The sequence below is a fragment of the Thamnophis sirtalis genome, unplaced genomic scaffold (genome assembly GCF_051295495.1).
Source record: "Thamnophis sirtalis isolate CommonGarterSnake01/CBP01778 unplaced genomic scaffold, rThaSir2_p1.2 scaffold_1, whole genome shotgun sequence".
Taxonomy (NCBI): Eukaryota; Metazoa; Chordata; class Lepidosauria; order Squamata; family Natricidae; genus Thamnophis; species Thamnophis sirtalis.
The window spans coordinates 64,883,612-64,901,980 of NW_028261381.1; the positions used below are offsets into that span (position 1 = coordinate 64,883,612).

Genomic DNA, 18,369 nt, shown 5'->3' on the forward strand with positions numbered 1-18,369 from the left:
GGTCCCCCAAAACAATCATAAACAAATACAACCATAATATTCTTGAGCAAAAAAAAATGGTTTTTGGTGGTACTAAATATCCATGGAAGTACTATATATGAATACATACATACAGACATAAGGTACATACATATATGCACGCACGCACACACACACATATGTATATGTATATGTATATGTACATGTACATGTACATGTACATGTACATGTACATGTACATGTATATGTATATGTATATGTATACAGGGACAATGGTTCTCCACCATTACACTGTCTTCCTAAACATTCTCCAAAATGCCTCCTTCACTTCTTTGTTCCTCAGGCTGTAGATGAGAGGATTCAACATGGGAATTATCACTGTGTAGAACAAAGATGCCACTTTGTCTTTTTCCAAGGAATATGAGGAGCTGGGCCGTAAATACATAAAGAAGATTGTCCCATAGAATAAGCTAACAACAATCAGGTGAGAAGAACAGGTAGAAAAGGCCTTGCGTCTGCTCTGTGTAGAACGGATATTTAAAATTGTGATTAAGATAGAGGCATATGAGAACAAGATGGTTACTGTGGTGCTTACACCGTTTATACTCACTTGTGCAAATAGTACTGTCTCATTGATGTGAGTATCAGAGCAAGAAAGCTTTATGAGTGGGAGGATATCACAATAGTAATGATTGATCATGTTTGATCCACAAAAGGTTAAAGAAAAACTGAGTGTGGTGTGTAAAACTGCATAAAAAATGCCAAGGAAATATGAAATACCTGCCAGCCAGACACAGATTTTTCCTGTCATGATTGCTGAATAACGCAGAGGATGACAAATAGCCACATACCGATCAAAGGCCATCACAGCCAGAAGAAGACATTCAGTGCTTCCACATATAACAAACACAAACATTTGAATGGCGCATGCAGCAAATCCAATGCTTTTCCTTTTTGTTAAAAGAGACACCAACATATTGGGCGTAATGCTGGAAGAAAAATTGATATCTACAAATGCCAAATTACTGAGAAAAAAATACATGGGAATGTGGAGTGAAGAATCTGTCTTGATTAGCACAATCATTCCTAGATTACCTACTAGGGTGATAATGTACACCAATAGGAACAACACAAAGAGGGACAGTTGCAGTTCTTTTTTATCTGTGATGCCCAGGAGAATGAACTTGGAGACCTGTGTGTGATTCCACATAGACATTTCTTCTTTGTATATTAATTGTTGGGAGGGAAAAAATGCAATTAGACAAAGATTGGAATTAACTACTTACTTTGTAAAGTAACTAAAGCACGAGACCCATACAATTTCTTCCTATCACATAGAGTGTATATGTTATATAGATGAGACTATATTATTTTGAAATCTATAAATATATTATTTATTTTCTTTCAAATTTCAATGTAACTTAATGCAACTATTTTCCCCCTAGTTTATATATATACTCCAGCCATGAGTTCCATGCCATTCCTTCAACTTGTGGTGGTGTAAAGATATGTTAAGATGGAGAAAAATGCAGGGATGAAATTCAGTAGGTTCTGACAGGTTCTGGAGAGCCAGTAGCAGAAATTTTGAGTAGTTTGGAGAACCGGCAAATACCATCTCTGCCTGGCTCCAAAGTGGGGTGGGAATGGAGATTTTGCACTATCCTTCCCCTGCCCACAGAACCGGTAGTAAAAAAAAATGAATTTCACTTCTGGAATAATGTATAAGAGAAGAGTTTCACTCAATCCCTAGGGCTATGCCCTCCTTTCAAATTAAGGAGACTTACTACTCCTTCTAATAACACTAACTTAGAACATAATATCCAGCTTGAGATCTCCTATATATTATCAGGATAACATACTACATGCTAAAATATAGTCTTCCTCACTATTCTATTTATGATTTAGTCCCATTCTCTACATTTTTCTGCTTACTATAAATACAGATGGCCATAATTTTTGTTGTGTAACACCCAGCTATGCCCCAAGCAGATGATCAGTTTTCTGTCTCCTCACATTGCATTTATCTCTGAAAGCATGAGGAATTCTGTTGCCATCTGGAAGGTGACTTGCAGGGGATCAATTTAAGTACACAATTACTACTGGTTGATAACATTATCTTGGTTCTCTGGCAAATTAATTTAGACATGCTGTTTATCAGGAGATGGACAGCATGGTTAATAACCAGCTAATAGTTGGAAAATCCTTTTATCTTCATTTATTCTGGGCCTGGCCAATGATAGAGCAGGGTCTATTCTCTGTAAATAAATAGAACGAGGAAATATGTACTTACCTTCTATTTTTAAAAGACCACCAGAACTTTGTGTATGATGCATTTTCCAAATATATTGACAATTTAACAGGAACAAGGCTTCCTAAACCCTACCAGAAAGAATAGAAAATTAGTTGTTCCCATACTTGTACGGAATAGATCTCCCCCCACCCGAATTTCTTCTACTGCTTCTAATGGGAGAATAAATAACTATAATTTCATCACTGATGCATCCTTTTCTTTGTTTTAAGGGAGCCACATAAGTAATGTTGTGGGACTTTTGTAAGCTACAGCTTCTAGCCAAAATTTCCAAGACCTCTTTCTGTGAACACTATTCTCAAAATATGCAGCTTACCTAGAAATGAAATACTTATAGCATTGCAGAGATTGCTGAGTGGCTGAGGGCTCCATTTATTTAAAGTGGTTTTAAAAATCCCTGAAGGTTCCCATTCTCCTGTGACATTTGTTTTTTTTTACTGTTTGTTGATGCAGAGCAGAATTATGAAAATCATTTAAGTAGAGGATCGGTGAGAAATTTATGCCACCATCCTGTCAGTTGAACAAAATTAGGGACATTTCTGTCCCAATGATCTATATGTTATAAAGTAGGACAACTTTGAAATATTGTTCATACTGCTTAAAAATCATCTTTTGTGTCCTTTTGTCAAAAATAAAGAAATGTATTGTCAAATGACAACAGAAATCAACAAATTAATGCTACGAATCCAACAGTGGGGTTTTTTTTTCTGGTGTTCTATGTTAAATTTTAGTTTGTCTACATTCTCAAAAACTCTGCAGTTCTTGATGCCTTGTTTGACATAAACAAGATTTAAATGAGAAGAACCTATGGATTTTTTATGTGCAGTCTAGAGTTATTCTGTGAGTTTAGTCCAAAATGGACCATAATAAGACAAATCTGGACATGAGTTAATGTTTCAAGTCTGAAATTACATTTCCCCCAGCAAGGCAATTGCAATCAATCCCTACTGAACTCTTTTGAAGCATCTAAAGGGCATGAAGTAATGTAGTTTTGGTTATCAACTTCATTTTAAAAATAAAAGATGTCATCTTATCAAGATATGACATTTAAGTTCACTATTGAAGAAGTCACATAGTACTGCCTAGTACTCCAGGACAACTTCTCCCCAACCGATGGCATCATTTGATGCTTCTGTGTTGTACAGCCCCAATGTGCACTTGCACTATGCCACAATCTCCCACCCAGGATGCCACCTCTTTGTCCATTGTAAAATCTCTGATGGGGAGTTGGCTAGGTACTACTTCTAAAAGACCTTGCCTGGTCTTGGTTGCCACTGGGAGTTTTGGCTGAAAACCTGCTGACAGAACTATGGCCTTTTTATTAATAGAGGAAGAAAACATTCATCATTTCAATAGTAAAATAGCAATTACCTTTCAATATTTTAGACCTGTCAGCTTGGGGAATTCTAAGACTTGAAGTCCACAGATCTTAAAGTAACTGAGGTTGAGAAACATTCTCTGAGTAAGCAGCCTTGTACCACTGGAATAATTTGCATGGCAAAAACTCTCTCTTTTATTGTTTCAAGACTTTGCTGTTTCCTATTTCATAGCCTACCTCTCTCTCTTCCTTGGCATTTGTTGAAAGGTTTGTAGTATAACAGAACATTTATAGTTTTTTTTAAGAGTTTTTTTAGAGTTTTATTTGGCATTTATAGGCCGCCCTTTTCCCTGAGGGGACTCAGGGCGGCTTACAACTCGTAGGAGGGAGTGCAAGACAAAACATAAATGTGAATAAAATAAAACAAAACAGTAAAACACAACATTCATTCAGCATTCGGGCGGGGCGGATTAAAATCTTATCCCCAGGCCTGACAGGATAGCCAGGTCTTAAGGGCTGTGCGGAAGGTCTGGACGGTGGTGAGGGTACGAATCTCCACGGGGAGATCGTTCCAAAGGGTCGGAGCTGCTACTGAGAAGGCTCTCCTCTGCGTGGTCGCCAGTCGGCACTGACTGGCGGATGGAATTCGGAGGAGGCCCAATCTGTGCGATCTGATGGGACGGAGGGAGGTAATCGGCAGAAGGCGGTCTCTCAAGTATTCAGATCCACTACCATGGAGGGCTTTATGGATGGTAAGTAGCACCCTGAAGCGCACCCGGAGATCAACAGGTAGCCAGCGCAGCTCGCGGAGGATAGGTGTTATGTGGGCGAACCGCGGTGCGCCCACAATCACTCGCGCGGCCGCATTCTGGACTAGCTGCAGTTGCCGGATGCTCTTCAAGGGCAGCCCCATGTAGAGCACATTACAGTATTCCAGCCTAGAGATCACAAGGGCTCGAGTGACTGTTGTGAGGGCCTCCCGATTCAGGTAGGGCCGCAACTGGCGCACCAGGCGAACCTGGGCAAATGCCCCCCTGGTCACAGCTGACAAATGATGGTTCATGAACCTCAATCACCTTGCTTTCTGTTTGTCTTAGTCTCCACTTTGCATGGGACATGAATGTTCCAATACTTGTACCACCAACCCAGAAGGATATGGTAAATAATCACTTGAATGGTTGAGAAATGACTTACAAAAATTCACTGACACTTGAGAATCTAGAATGTTCATTATGGATTTATATTTTCTTCATCTCACCATCATTACAGATCTGTTATTTACAAACTCAGCACCTCTCCCAGAGGAGTCAAGTCTCACAAGGAAAATCTCTGAGGAGCAGAAGATCTCCAGAAACCTCTGGAAGCACATTATTAGAAGGCCAAAGGCACTCAGACCGAGGCAGATACCTGATGAGGGCAAGCATCTGCAAATAACAGACAGAAGAGAAAGTGCAAACAGAGGTAAGCAGGGAAAAATACCAAGTTAAAAAGTGCCTCTTAGCCCTTTGCCAACCACATTTAGATAGGGAGAATCTCAGAGTAAATCATGTGCATTTGTCTGGGAATAACCTAGTAATTCATTGGTTTGTTTGTTTTTAGACATCACTCTCAAACTGGAACAGCTCACAAATTCTCCAAGTCTTGCACTCTGGAAAACAAAAAATTTTCAGGGTTTTAAAACAAATCAAGAAAATGTTCACTATGTATTATTATTTTTTTAAAAAATGAATAGTACTGATTTTTTTAATATGCATTTCTGAACATTTATTTTTTCCTCAAAATATACATTCCTCAATGTTCTTTCTCATGAAATACATTTTCCTAAGTCTCTTTTGCTCCATCAAAATTTCAGTAAAGTATGACACAGAGTCAACATCCAAAAGTAATTACATTCCAATGTATTATCTCATTTTCAAAATGTAAGCCAGGACAGTTTATAATATCAACAAGAAATACCTTGCGCAGCCTCAACTACATATGGCTAAATTCTATATCAAATTCTGCTGACAAACCAATTTTCTACAAGATTGTTAAGTGGATGAGGTGCAAATCAAAGGTGAAAATCTCATAGGTGTCAATTGTTTGTGTGGTGTTAGCTTTCTTGGAAGAGCTTCTGAAAAGCCATAGGATGAAATAAAAACCAGTACTATGAGAACTCTTGCATGCAGCTTATAATTTTTCTAAAAATGTGCCCTTTTTTTCTGTACAGAAACAAGCAACCCAAGCGAAGCAATCGAGATTCTACAATGTATATGTGAAACTTTATCAGGCAGCTATTTGAGTCTTGACCAATTCTGGACTTTTCAGTACATGTGATATAAGTGTGGTTCAGCTTTCCTGGTCCATCTTACGGTGCGTGTATATGTGTTGATGTTCACTTGCTTTCTAAGATAAAATGTCAATGTGTATCGTGGATTGATAGATGGAGCCTAACTTTTTTCCAGTATTCAAACAGGGCTGAGATGTTTTACTGCACATAAGCTATCTTCTTAGTGTTGCTGTGGCATTCACGTGTGTTATGAAATATGATGCACTTTTATAATGGGAACAAATTTTCATGGCATTGCTCTAAAATCATTTCAGATGGTACAGCTAAATCAGGATGTATGTATCAGTAGAATAAACAAGGAAATGGTTCAATTTTAAATAAAAATAGACCCGAAAGAATTTATCATCTCTTGAGTATGAGAGAGCATGACTGAACATTAAAGAAGAAAGTATATTCCTTGTTCACCCATTTCCTTAGCAGAACTTAATTGAGGTGATGGAATAAATGGCAGATATCAATTTGACTGTGAGTACAGTGAAGGAATTTGTTTTATTTGGAATCACCAACCGCCCTGAGCTGCAGGTGCCCCTCTTTGCTATCTTCCTCTTGAATTACAGCATCACTCTAATGGGAAATCTGGGCATAATCCTTTTGATTCAGACTGACAGACAGCTGCAGAGCCCTATGTATTTCTTCCTCACCCACTTGGCATTTGTTGATCTCTGCTATTCCTCGGTTATTGCCCCCAAAATGCTGGCAAACCTCTTAGCAGTTAAGAAAACCATTTCATTCCATGCTTGTGCAGCCCAGCTGGGCTCTTTCTTGACTTTCATGATCACAGAGTGCTTCCTGCTGGCAGTGATGGCCTATGACCGCTATATTGCCATCTGCAACCCACTGCTCTATCTATCCATCATGTCCCAGAGAGTCTGCATCCGGTTAGTAGCTGCACCTTATATATATAGCTTTTCCGTTGCCCTGTTCCACACCATTGTTACATTCCGACTATCATTCTGTTCTTCAAATGTGATTAACCATTTCTATTGTGATGATCTCCCGCTCTTAGCCCTCTCCTGTTCTGATACCAGCACCAAGCAAATACTGATCTATGCTTTTGCTGGCTTTGATATGATAGTCTCCCTTCTTATTGTTCTTATCTCTTATGTGTTTATTCTGTCTGCCATCCTAAGAATCAGCTCTGCTCAAGGACGACACAAAGCTTTCTCTACCTGTGCTTCTCACTTGACAACTGTCACCATCTTCTATGGAACTTTGATCTTCATGTATTTGCAGCCAAGCACGAATCACTCCCTAGGTACTGATAAAATAGCTTCAGTTTTCTACACACTTGTAATCCCTATGTTGAATCCCATGATCTACAGCTTGAGAAACAAGGAGGTTAAAGAGGCCCTGAAGAGAAGAAGAGGGAGACTTCTGGTTCGTCATTAAAGAATGGTTACCTCTCCATGCCAAATGAAATTTATTACCGTTTATTTCAATCTAAGTATGGAATAAACTTTAGTTGTTGATTTGGACTAGCTCACTGCCCAGACTCTGATTCTAGGAAGACAGGTGATTTCAAAGAGAACATACCAGGGAATCACATGCTAGCTGATGTGTTCATGTTGATCCACCCTTTTCATTCCCTCTTCCTTTTTCTTTGAATGCTATTCTGTCAATACCTGTCGTTCAACTGGGATTATGCAAACACCCATATCTAACTATAAGATGTATGATGATGAATATCTTCCAATTGGGTTTTTAACTTTCAAAATAATACTTGCCAGTATATGACTTTGTTACAAAGGCAAAAGCTGCTGTATCTGTTTGATATGTTTCTCATACTACCTATTGCTTTAAGACCTCTTCACTACCTATTTTGCCTCCATTCTCTCATTACAGCCATCTGTCCATAATCACACTGCTTTGGATTAATGTTTCCAGGATGCCCTGGATGTCTGTACAATTAGCTATGTAGGTCCTCAGTTAGGATATTAAGTTAGTTAGTTCCAGCCAGGTCATTCCAGGCCTCAACCCGAGCACATATATTTATCTGTATTCTTCATTACCATAATAACAAATAACACAGTTAGTTTCCAGGTCACTAACAACAGCACACAATCTGACCTTTAAATTAGCATAATTTAATATAATAAGGTGGTGATGTGGTTTTCTTGTAGAAGGTTGATGAAAACTGATGAAAAAAATAACTTTGCAAAGGCAAGAATTCAATTATAAATGTTTATACAAAACAACCATTTCATAAATGTATAGCACAACACAGGAGAGCAAACTCATCAGGACAAGATTCAGCAGTCCACCTGCATTTAAAAACCAAATGCCACTCTTTTGAAGACAGCAAACTCCACATTTTGGACAGAGAGGACCAGTGGTTTGAAAGGAGGTCAAGAAGGCCATCTATGTTAAAACTGAACAGTCATCTCTCAACAGAAGCGGAAGGATACAGCATCATCTCTCTCCAGACCACAACATAGTCCTTTCAACAGTTCCAAGAAGGCTCCACACCCATTTGCACCACTCAGGTCACCCTGGCGACAAAGATAAACCTCTTCGTGGTCTCAATGACTCTCTAAAAGAATGCAAATGGCCAGCTGTCTGCAAGAAGCATAAATCCTTCCATTCCCCTTCATCCTGTCAGAGCTGAAGAAGCTTCTTGATGAGAAATGAAACAACTTCAAAGAAAAACCAGAAAGTCTAGTTTCCTCTTGAAAAAAAGCACCTTTTGGACTCTATCCTCGTATTGTAAACTTATTATCATAGGTGTAAGTTAAATATAAAAGACAGGATCTCAGCTGACTCTCATCTGCACCAGTTCCTGCATACCATTCAATCAGAGCTAGGTTCTGAAACAATAGAAAATTTAGTTAAAAGTTATCCAAACCCACTCTAAAATACAATAAACAGAAATAAGTACTGTTGTTATACTATATTTTCTTGGGTATTCACTGCCCATTTTATTTTATTTTCAATAAAGTATATATGTATGTATATGTGTGTGTGTATGTATGTACACACACACACAGAGAGAGAGAGTTTCATTCAAAAATATAATAAGAAATACAGAATAATTTTCTCCAGCCACTTGAGGGCCTTGATGTGTGGGGATAAAGCCTTATTGTAACTTTTCTTAAACTGCTGGTCACTCTGTATGGAAGTTACATAGCATGTTGGGAGTGATGAGAAAAGAGCAGGAAATGTAAGTGAATACCAGGCTTCTGGAGAAAAAAAAACAATTCATTGGAGAGTGCAAAAAGGGAATTTGTTGCATCAACACAATCTTAACAAGAGTAAGGACAAGAGAATCTTCACTTTAAAAATGATCTAGGAACTCTGGGAATATGTGAGTTGAGAAACTGGGAGATTCAACTTCTGGAATCCTGCATTCTTTTCCTCTAAGCTAAACCTTTGTAAGCAACAACAAAGGATAAAATTACAACATAGAATGTCAATAATGGAAAAGATTCAAAACGGAAATGAGGAAAAAAAAACCAGAGATCCCTGAACATGGTGAATTGGGAAGAAATAATAATAATAATAAACCAAGGCTGATTATTTCTCTCCTGCAGTTTCACATTGATGGCAAAGCACTTTCCATGTACTTATCCCTCCCATATTTCAACAATATAAAAAGATTGTTTCTACAAAGTGTAAACACGGTGTTTTGTTTCATTCCTTTGCTTCAAACTTCATGATTATCTTCAACCACAAAGTATTCAGCTATACATGCAAACTCCCTTATCTGGAAGTAAGGGTTTCTTTCAGTTGGGCTTCTTCATGTATGCAGAATTGCAATTATAATGATTTGCATATCTAGTTTTAGTATTTAAAAAGTTCATGTGCAAACTTTTTGTTTTACACCAGTAAGCTGGGTGCTATCCAGATTAATTTTATTAGAAAAGAAATTACTGGAATCAGCATGTTAAAAATGGGCTAAATTAATTCAGTTATATATCAGGAGACAGCATTTTAATAGTAGTTCTAAAACAGCAGGTATTATGCTTTTTTGTAGGTGGGACCCTTAAGGAAAAAAAATCAACTTTTGATAGTTGAAGAATTCTGAAAATTGTGATCACCCCCTCCCTCAAGTTTGTATCTATTGTACTTATTTTGTCATTTAACTGTATTGCATATTTTTAGCTAGCATGTTTCCTGAGATTTGAGGTAGCGAATGCTCAAATCATTTTGCTATTCATGAATACAAAAGTAGAGAGAAGAGGGGGGGCTCAGATTGTTGGGGGCAATATGCTGACTCTGTAAACCGCTTAGAGAGGGCTGTAAAAGCACTATGAATTGGTATATAGGGTAAGTCTAAGTGCTATTGCTATTCACAATGTCATTTTATAATTCTATCAGCATTAGCAGTTTTAAAAGCAAGTTATGAAAACTGCGCTTTTGAACCATGCAAAACCTGATTTCCTTTCCTGTTTTCAAGCATAAAAATAATTAATTGGAGTTAGATATCCATTCTTCTGCACTGATTTGCTCTAAGTAACTTTGGGACAACTGATATATACAGTTCATTATAGGACTTAGATAAGAACAAATTTTGTGGAAATTGTAAATTTGCAGTTAAATGTTTGTAAATTAATGAATTGAAAAGGAAACTGAACCAGAGGGAGAAGCCAACGTCGTGACAACACATCGTGCAGTTTCGACAGTCTGAGACTGCCATTGACACTTTTGCCACTGGACGGTCCAGCAGGACCTAAACCGTCCCATAGAAATGGTGAACAGGAAGACAAAGTGTTGCTGGTCTCAGGGACATTGCAAAGTCCCTGATTGACTCAAGGGAAGTGCTTCAAGCCGGTGGCAAACAGGCAGCCCCCAGGCTGACGAAGTCAGAGATGGCTCCAGAAGGAAAGAAGTGAAAGTGAGTCCATCGGATGAGGTTTTTTTTTATTCTGAGAAAGATTGCCCCCAAATATTTTTTTAAAAATAAATTAGTCCTTTAAGTAAAAGAATAAAGTGATGAATTTAATTCCTATTGGACTCCCTTGGAAAGTTTTTGTTTTTTCTTGTAATGATATTTTGTGGATTGAAGTGACCGTAACGTTTCTTGTTTCTCCACTTGAAGTGAATGGATTGATTTTTTTCCCCTCTATTTTTTATCACCTTATTTTTTGGCTTAAATTAAAACTCTCTTTTTTATTTTAACAAATTCTTCCTACTATTTGTTATTAAATTCCACCAAAGACAACAAAAGATTTTTGTTTTCTATAAGATTGAGAAAAGTATGAAAAAGTTGAATCTGCCATTCGGAAGCCAAAGTCTGGAGTTCTCTCTTTGAAACAATGCATCCTTTGTTCATTCCTATTTGATCTTACTGACTTTGTAACTGAAGGGTTTGCAACTTGTTTAAAAAATCTGATAAAGAGTCAAGGGCATGAATTGTTTTTTGCATGTGCTCTTGGAAAATATTTTGGCAAGAGAAGGAAAGGAAAGAAAAAGATAGAACCCTTCTTCTTTGAAGAGTATAAAAGAACTTGTGCTTAAGTTAACTTTATACACACACACACACACACACACACACACACACACACAAGAGGCTTGGAAGGCTAGAGTGGCAGTGGCTATCAGATTCCTTTTTTCTTTTTTTCTCCTCCATTTGTTTTGAAAAATGGATCAATATCCAGATGAGGAAACCTTAAAATTTTGAAACATCCTGGCTGGAATTCAAAATATTTTGGAATGATTTGGGAGATTTGAGAAGAAGTTGGATAGACTATTGTTTCTCACAGCAAAAGATGATGGGGTTGGAGCCCCAAAAATTAAAGAAGAGAATGAAAATACAGAAGATAAGGACAAGACAATAGATGAACCTTTTTATGGAGCAAATATGGGTGAAAGTGGAAAGAAGGGAAGATGGAAAAGTGAATTTGACAATTTGGAGCTTTATCCCAGATTTCAAGATACAGGAGGGAAAAAAAGGATGATAATGATGGAGTTAAGAAGAGAAACCTTTTCAGAAATAAGTTTGACAACCAAAGACAAGCTAATGCTAATAACAATTCAAGGGCAACAAGACTATTTGAGATATCTTTTAAGCAATAAAGTGTGGAGATAAGTTCATAAAAACTTTATAAAGGAGCTGAAAAGAGAATTGATACAACAACTGGCACGAGAGACAAGACTGTTTTGCCATTGGAAAGATACAGGTTGATAATGAAAGTTGATGATAAAAAGTTAATTTTTGGTGATTAATAAGTAGGAATTTTAGTATTTTGTAGATTGTTTTAGATTATCATTGAATGTTTATTCATTAACATATAATTAACTATGCAACAATAATGAAATGACAACCCCAATTAGTATAAGTAACTTGGTTATAAATTGTAAATTGGGACTTGGCGAAAAGACCTATAAATTTTATTAATAAATCTTTGTTTAGATCTTGTTATAAAGGTATAATGCCTTTGGGTCTGAAGAGAGGAGATGTGATATAAATAGAAATAATTTTGTGTTAACCACAATAATAACAAGGAAATGTTAATGGATATTTTTGGTGATTAAGAAGTAGGAATGTTAGCATTTTGTAGATTGTTTTAGAGTGTTATTAAAGGTTCATTCATTAACATATAATTAACTACGATAATAATAATGAAATGATAACCTTAATTAGTAAAAATAACTTGGATATAAATTGTAAATTGGGACATAGGGAAAAGACCTATAAATTTTATTAATAAATTCTTGTCTATCTATAGCAATCTTATAGATTGCTATAAAGGTATCATTTCTTTTGGGCCTGACGAGAGGAGAGGTTATATAAATAGTAAATAATGTTCAGTTAATTACAATAATAACAAGGAAATGTTGATGGATGGATGTTTAATTATGTGTTTTTGTGTGTGTTTGTGTGTGTGTGTGTGTGTGTGTGTTGTATGAGTAAAAGCAAATTGGATATAAGCTTTAAATTGTGAGTTGGGGGGGAAAGGATTTTGTTTCAGAATAGGTTAAAAAGGTGTAATATTATTAGAGGTTTATTGAAATTGCAAATGAATGCCAATAGGTGGTTGTGTTTTTAAATACCAATGATTTCAGATAAAAACACATTTAAATAATGGTAATTAAATGAGAATTGTGGTACAGTGATAGTAAAATACATAAAAAAATTGATTTAAAATGTACTATTCAATTTGAATGAAGTATATGTAATGATTGTGGAAGAAACACATGAAATGTATTTGTAACCAATCGACACACTTTCTATAAGATGTAATGAAGGATGATTTTTTTTGTGTTTTTGTTTAATTAAAACAATAAAACTTTTCAAAAAAGGAAACTGAATCAGTGATTATTACATATATCTTTGACCAGAATATTAATCATCTGTGGAGGTTTCATCTCTAAATAAGATTACAGAGCTGGCAAATTAGATGGTGCTAGTTAAGAATGTTATGAAGGAATGTGGAATATTTTTCTGTAGCCAGGATAGTTATAGTTATGGTCTTTCTTTGCTAATAAGAAAGGATGATGTTCAGGCAAGTTGCTGTTTCTAACTAGCAACTTGTTCAATTGTTTGCGGCAGCCCTTTAGGACTTCATTAAGATGACAGCTTAAAAACACATGTTTACTCCAGAGATGGCAAACAGATGAACATATAATTTTCTACAGACGATATCACTGATAGAAAATAAGGTTTGATTATTATTTTTTGTTTATGCAGTCTTATTATTTTTAATTGCAACATAGAAAACTCTGTGGCATACTTCTTAATTATTCCCTGTGAACTTTATCTTTTTCCTGTGGCAAAATAGTCCTAAGTGTATTCTCCACACTTAGAAAAGAAATTATATAAAATGTGTTTAAAGAGCTTGGATGAATGCTGTAAACTTTGCACTAATGACAACTGCATTCATTAGTCTAAATGTATATCTTTATACAAAAGTAAATCATTATCATCCAGATACATTGGCTTGCCCAACAGACATCCACAGTTCCTTTTTAAATTATATAATTAAATGTCATTAGTTTCTTTTGGACTCTTTTATAAAATTGCTTGTTAGTATATAATGAGAAAAAAGCAATAATCAAATTTAGTAATGAATGTTAAGGTAAAAGGCAAAACAAAATATACTTGAAAATAGCAAAGAAACAATAAAGGAATTATTTTGAAATAATTATTAAATTATTATATATTATAAAATTCTTTAATAATAACTATAATACCAAATTGAGTATTAATGTTGTTATAAAATATGTAAAATTTGTAGACGTGTTTCCATCCAGGATTTTAGGTCAGGTACAGTGTGAACTTTCTACTGGAGTAAAACAATTTTCTTAGTTGCTGCTTATGCCTATATGTCCAAAGTTCTTCATTTTTTCACTAATTCCAATTTTTCAAAATCTAATTTAATAAGACATTCACAGGTTTGATTTTTATGTCATTTTCCTATCCAATTTGCTACCTTATTAAGCCAACACAAAAGAGACCACAACATATGAATCATAGTCCCTTCACATCTATTGATCTCCAGCATACAAAAATTGAAACACAACCATTGCTGTACATCTTTGGGGGAGTTCAATAAGATCAGGAAACAAATCTTTTGTTGACAAATCTATCTTAACTTCTTATAAGGATTCATGGAAAACTAGATAGGAGCAGACAAGGGACTGGATGGGATTACTGGAATTGATGAGTATCTTAAGAAACAAAATTTACAATTTATTACAGTATAGGTAAGTCCTCGACTTACCACAAATGAACCCAGAATTTATGTTGTTAAGTAAGAAATTTGTTATGTGGGTTCTGCCCATTTTATGACTTTTCTTGCCACATCTATTAAGTGAATCACTTCAGTTGTTAAATTAGTAACATGGTTGTTAAATGAATTGGCTTCCCCAGATTTTGCTTATCAGAAGATCACAAAAGATGACCACATGACCCAGGACGTTGCAATCATCATAAATATGAACCAATTGTCAAGCATCTGAATGTAAATCATGTGACCATGGGGATACTGCAGGGGTTATAAATGCATTATGGCCATATGTACCCAGTTGCTGAGTTGCTGAGTGGAACCGGATGTTAGAGAGGATACCGTTTTCTCTTCTTCCCAGGAACATCTAAATCAACCTCTTCACATAATGTATTTGCCTGACAGTTCCTGACAGTTGGAACTAATGGTGCAGAAATGAAGTACAGGAATAATGGGGTGGGTGAACGCTTATAGAAGAAAGTTGGCATAAAGAATATCCTACCATTTTCTCCTCAAGAGATTTTTTGAATAGTAGAGAATATTGCATCAGACCAACTTAGAGAAAGGAAATATCTCTAAATATATGCACCACTTTGAGAAGCAAGCAAACCAATACAATAGCAACAGGCAATCCACGTCATTGGGAGTGAATAAACAGACTGATATTGATCATGCTCTGAATTATTTTAAGAATAGTAGAAGAGCCCTACTTTATCAAGCCATAATCCAGGATTTTGCTTCATGGGTGGCTACCAGCTGTCAGTAGGAAGGCCCCCAGCATGAAAGGCCTTTTCTCATTCCCAACTGCTACCAATAAGCCTCTTTCAGTAGTGTTGATACTAGTTATTTGAATATTTTAATTAATCCTAACCATTTTCCTTTTAAAAGGGAATAGACACTTGATTAAAAAAAAAACCAATACACTATTATTTATAATCCCCCCTCCCAATGTGGCTGTTTATAATGTTTTGCTGGTAAACTCAAAGCCAGACTAAGTATTGTATTAATAGTGACTATTTACATGAGCATAGGTAACCTTAGACCACACATTAGCTAAAAGCAGTCAATGCCTTAGGCCAGGTATAGCCTGCTTGTTTACAAAAGCCCTTCCATGAGCTCATCTTCTCTGAAAAGGAACACAAAATTGTTAGAATATTCATGACTGGGAGAGACATGATAACAAGGTCAGACAAAGAATAGCCATAGCAACTAAGTCGGTCAATACGGAGCTGAAACAGCTAGGGGCCAGGGCGTGGTTTAACCTGCAATCTTCTTCTGAGTCTGTGCAAAGAATTGAAACAGAAACTTAAGACTCTGTCTGCTCTGAACTTTGAAATGAAACTAACTGTTCTCTCCTGCTTGTCTTCTGCTTGTAACGTCTACTATTGGTATTGTACATTTATCCATCTGTTATTATGTAGATAAAGAAGTTAATGAAATCACCACCAGTCAGTCAGTTGGTAAAAATTATAGTTATTCATTCCAGAAATATAACAGTATGCCTGTCGTACTACACTACATGTTAAGTAAAAGATACACATATATGCATAAATAAAGTACAAATATATGTATGAAGCCCTTTCTGGAATTATATTTTAAAACACAGTTAGGATTATCAGTCATGTAAATCCTTTGTGTAAACTGAAATATGTTTGTACTTTGGCTTCAAATCTTCCCTAGAGGAAAGATTAGAAAACCATGGATCTGCTTCTGTCTATTTCAATCTCTTTGAAACAGAGAATTTTAAAAAGGGAAGATTCCTACAACCTTCTGAATGTCAATATTCCATGCTGTAACAAGTGAACCGTAATTAAATAATCCAAATTCTTGATCTTCGCCAGATAAAGATAATTCTTCCTCTGAAGTGAGATTTTCTGTCCAATATTCTAGCCTAGGCTAGAATATTGATGGCAAAAGTCAATAGATGGCAAAAGAAAAGCTTCACAACTTAAACTGGTGAATTCTTGGGAACTCAACAGAAAACCCACCCACTTTTTTTTCTTGCGTTAACTGATCAGTTTTTCAGTGGAGAGTAGAGAACAAAGGAGAAATGGAGAAATGGAGCAAAGGAGAAATGGAAATCACCCTGGAGAAATACTGCTCTTCAGCAGGTTCAGGGAGAGAAGATATAAGCTTCCAGTTTTCCCAGTGACCTTGCTTGAAATTCCTAGTTTCCTTGAAGAGTTCTATCTTACAGTGGTGTCTTTGCTCTTACAATTGGTCAGTTCTCTGTTTGTTTAAAAAGAATCAGTACCATTTTTCTTTGATTGTTAATCAAACAATCTAACAATCATCTCTAAAAAAACCATTTCTTTCTAAAATTAAAGTCCATGTGTCAAAGCATGATATTAGTATTGGAACATGATCAGGAATTATGGTTAAGTCAATACACTACTTTTCAAATAAATCAGTCCTGGATCAAGACAACAAGAAAATAATCTAAACATAAACAGTATTAATAAAAATATGTATTCTAGTTTGGCTAAATGTAATTGTCTCCATAACATATATATATATATATATAAATTGTCATACAGATGTATTATATATGTTGACAGATAAATAATCCTGACAGTGTCTTCTAAGAAAGATTGTGCATTGTATTGGGTATTGATTTGGATAATTTGGTGGGATAGTGTCAGTTTCAAATGACTTTTTTATGCCCATGTAACAATATTTTTCCTGGGGCAAAATTTCAAGAGAAAGTGAATCTCTTTAATTAACTCAGTAAAAGTAGAAGTCCTTTGGGAAATGATTGTTTTTAATGGCTTCCTGTGAGCAATGCAATACTTGCATTAGATGTCTGGGACTCTGAGATAGACAAATAAATACCTCCAATTTGTCAGTCTGAATAATTGAAGCACAAAGGATGGGGCGATCATCTTCTGAGCATCCTATTTGACCATCTTCTCTGAGCATTCTAAGTGGTAACTGACTAATCCACAAGATTCCTACCATAATTTCCAGGCAGGTAGGATATAGTTTTAGAGAAAGTGAGGCTGGGTATTGCAAAACCAGAATTTGGGAAATCTAAATTCCAAGGCAATATAGAAAAGATGCAATAAGAAGATTCTCCTTGATAAAAGCCAAGAAAAGAGATAAATAGAGATGCTGAGATGTCAAGCTAGTCTTTAATGATAATCAGACATCTCCTGAATAAAAACTGTTGCTAAGAAGGGTAAGAAGCAGATATATAAGTAATTTCTAAAAAGCCACAGTGCTCTTTTCTTCCAAAAGTAGTGTGATAAACATGCTTTGGTGTTTCATATGCTTGACATTACAGTATTTACACAGTCCTTGCTTCCTTTTTTCCATGCAAAACTACTACTTTTGCTTTGCTTTAACACAGAGTATTTGCTTTAGCAGAAATGCCAGCCTGGACATAGTACCTAGAATATTGGAATTATTATAATGATTCAGGTCATAACAGAAAAAAAATCCAATGGTTTGTTCCATTCTTGTAGATCTCACAAAGAAAATAACAAGATTCTCCAAAATAAGGTTAGCTCAGAAAAGGAAGCAATGTCAGGAAAAAATTAGAGCCATTTGGACAATATGGGCCAGATTTTCCTGTCTGATATCTTCCAGAGGTGTTGGAGTCAGACCTACATCTCTCAGATTTTGATGGGAACTGTGACACCAGCACATCTGGAAGGCAACCAGTATAAGAAGGATGATAAGAGAGTTATCTCTTGCTCTGTCCCTTCCCAAGCACTGATTCACAACACAGGATCCTTCTAGCTGAGGAAATGAAAGGAGAAGACGAAAACAT

The 18,369-nt window shown here is 36.0% G+C and overlaps 2 protein-coding genes across 2 annotated transcripts; one reads left to right on the forward strand and one right to left on the reverse strand.

The window, feature by feature from the left end:
- Positions 1-265: 265 nt before the first annotated feature.
- Positions 266-1,195, reverse strand: LOC106556380 (olfactory receptor 5AP2-like). The gene has a single exon (XM_014075376.2). It carries the CDS (start codon positions 1,193-1,195, stop codon positions 266-268), a length of 930 nt encoding a protein of 309 aa, XP_013930851.2.
- Positions 1,196-6,369: 5,174 nt separating this feature from the next.
- On the forward strand, positions 6,370-7,323 carry LOC106543781 (olfactory receptor 8U3-like). The gene has a single exon (XM_014059862.2). It carries the CDS (start codon positions 6,379-6,381, stop codon positions 7,321-7,323), a length of 945 nt encoding a protein of 314 aa, XP_013915337.1. The 5' UTR covers positions 6,370-6,378.
- The last annotated feature ends 11,046 nt before the right edge of the window (positions 7,324-18,369 follow it).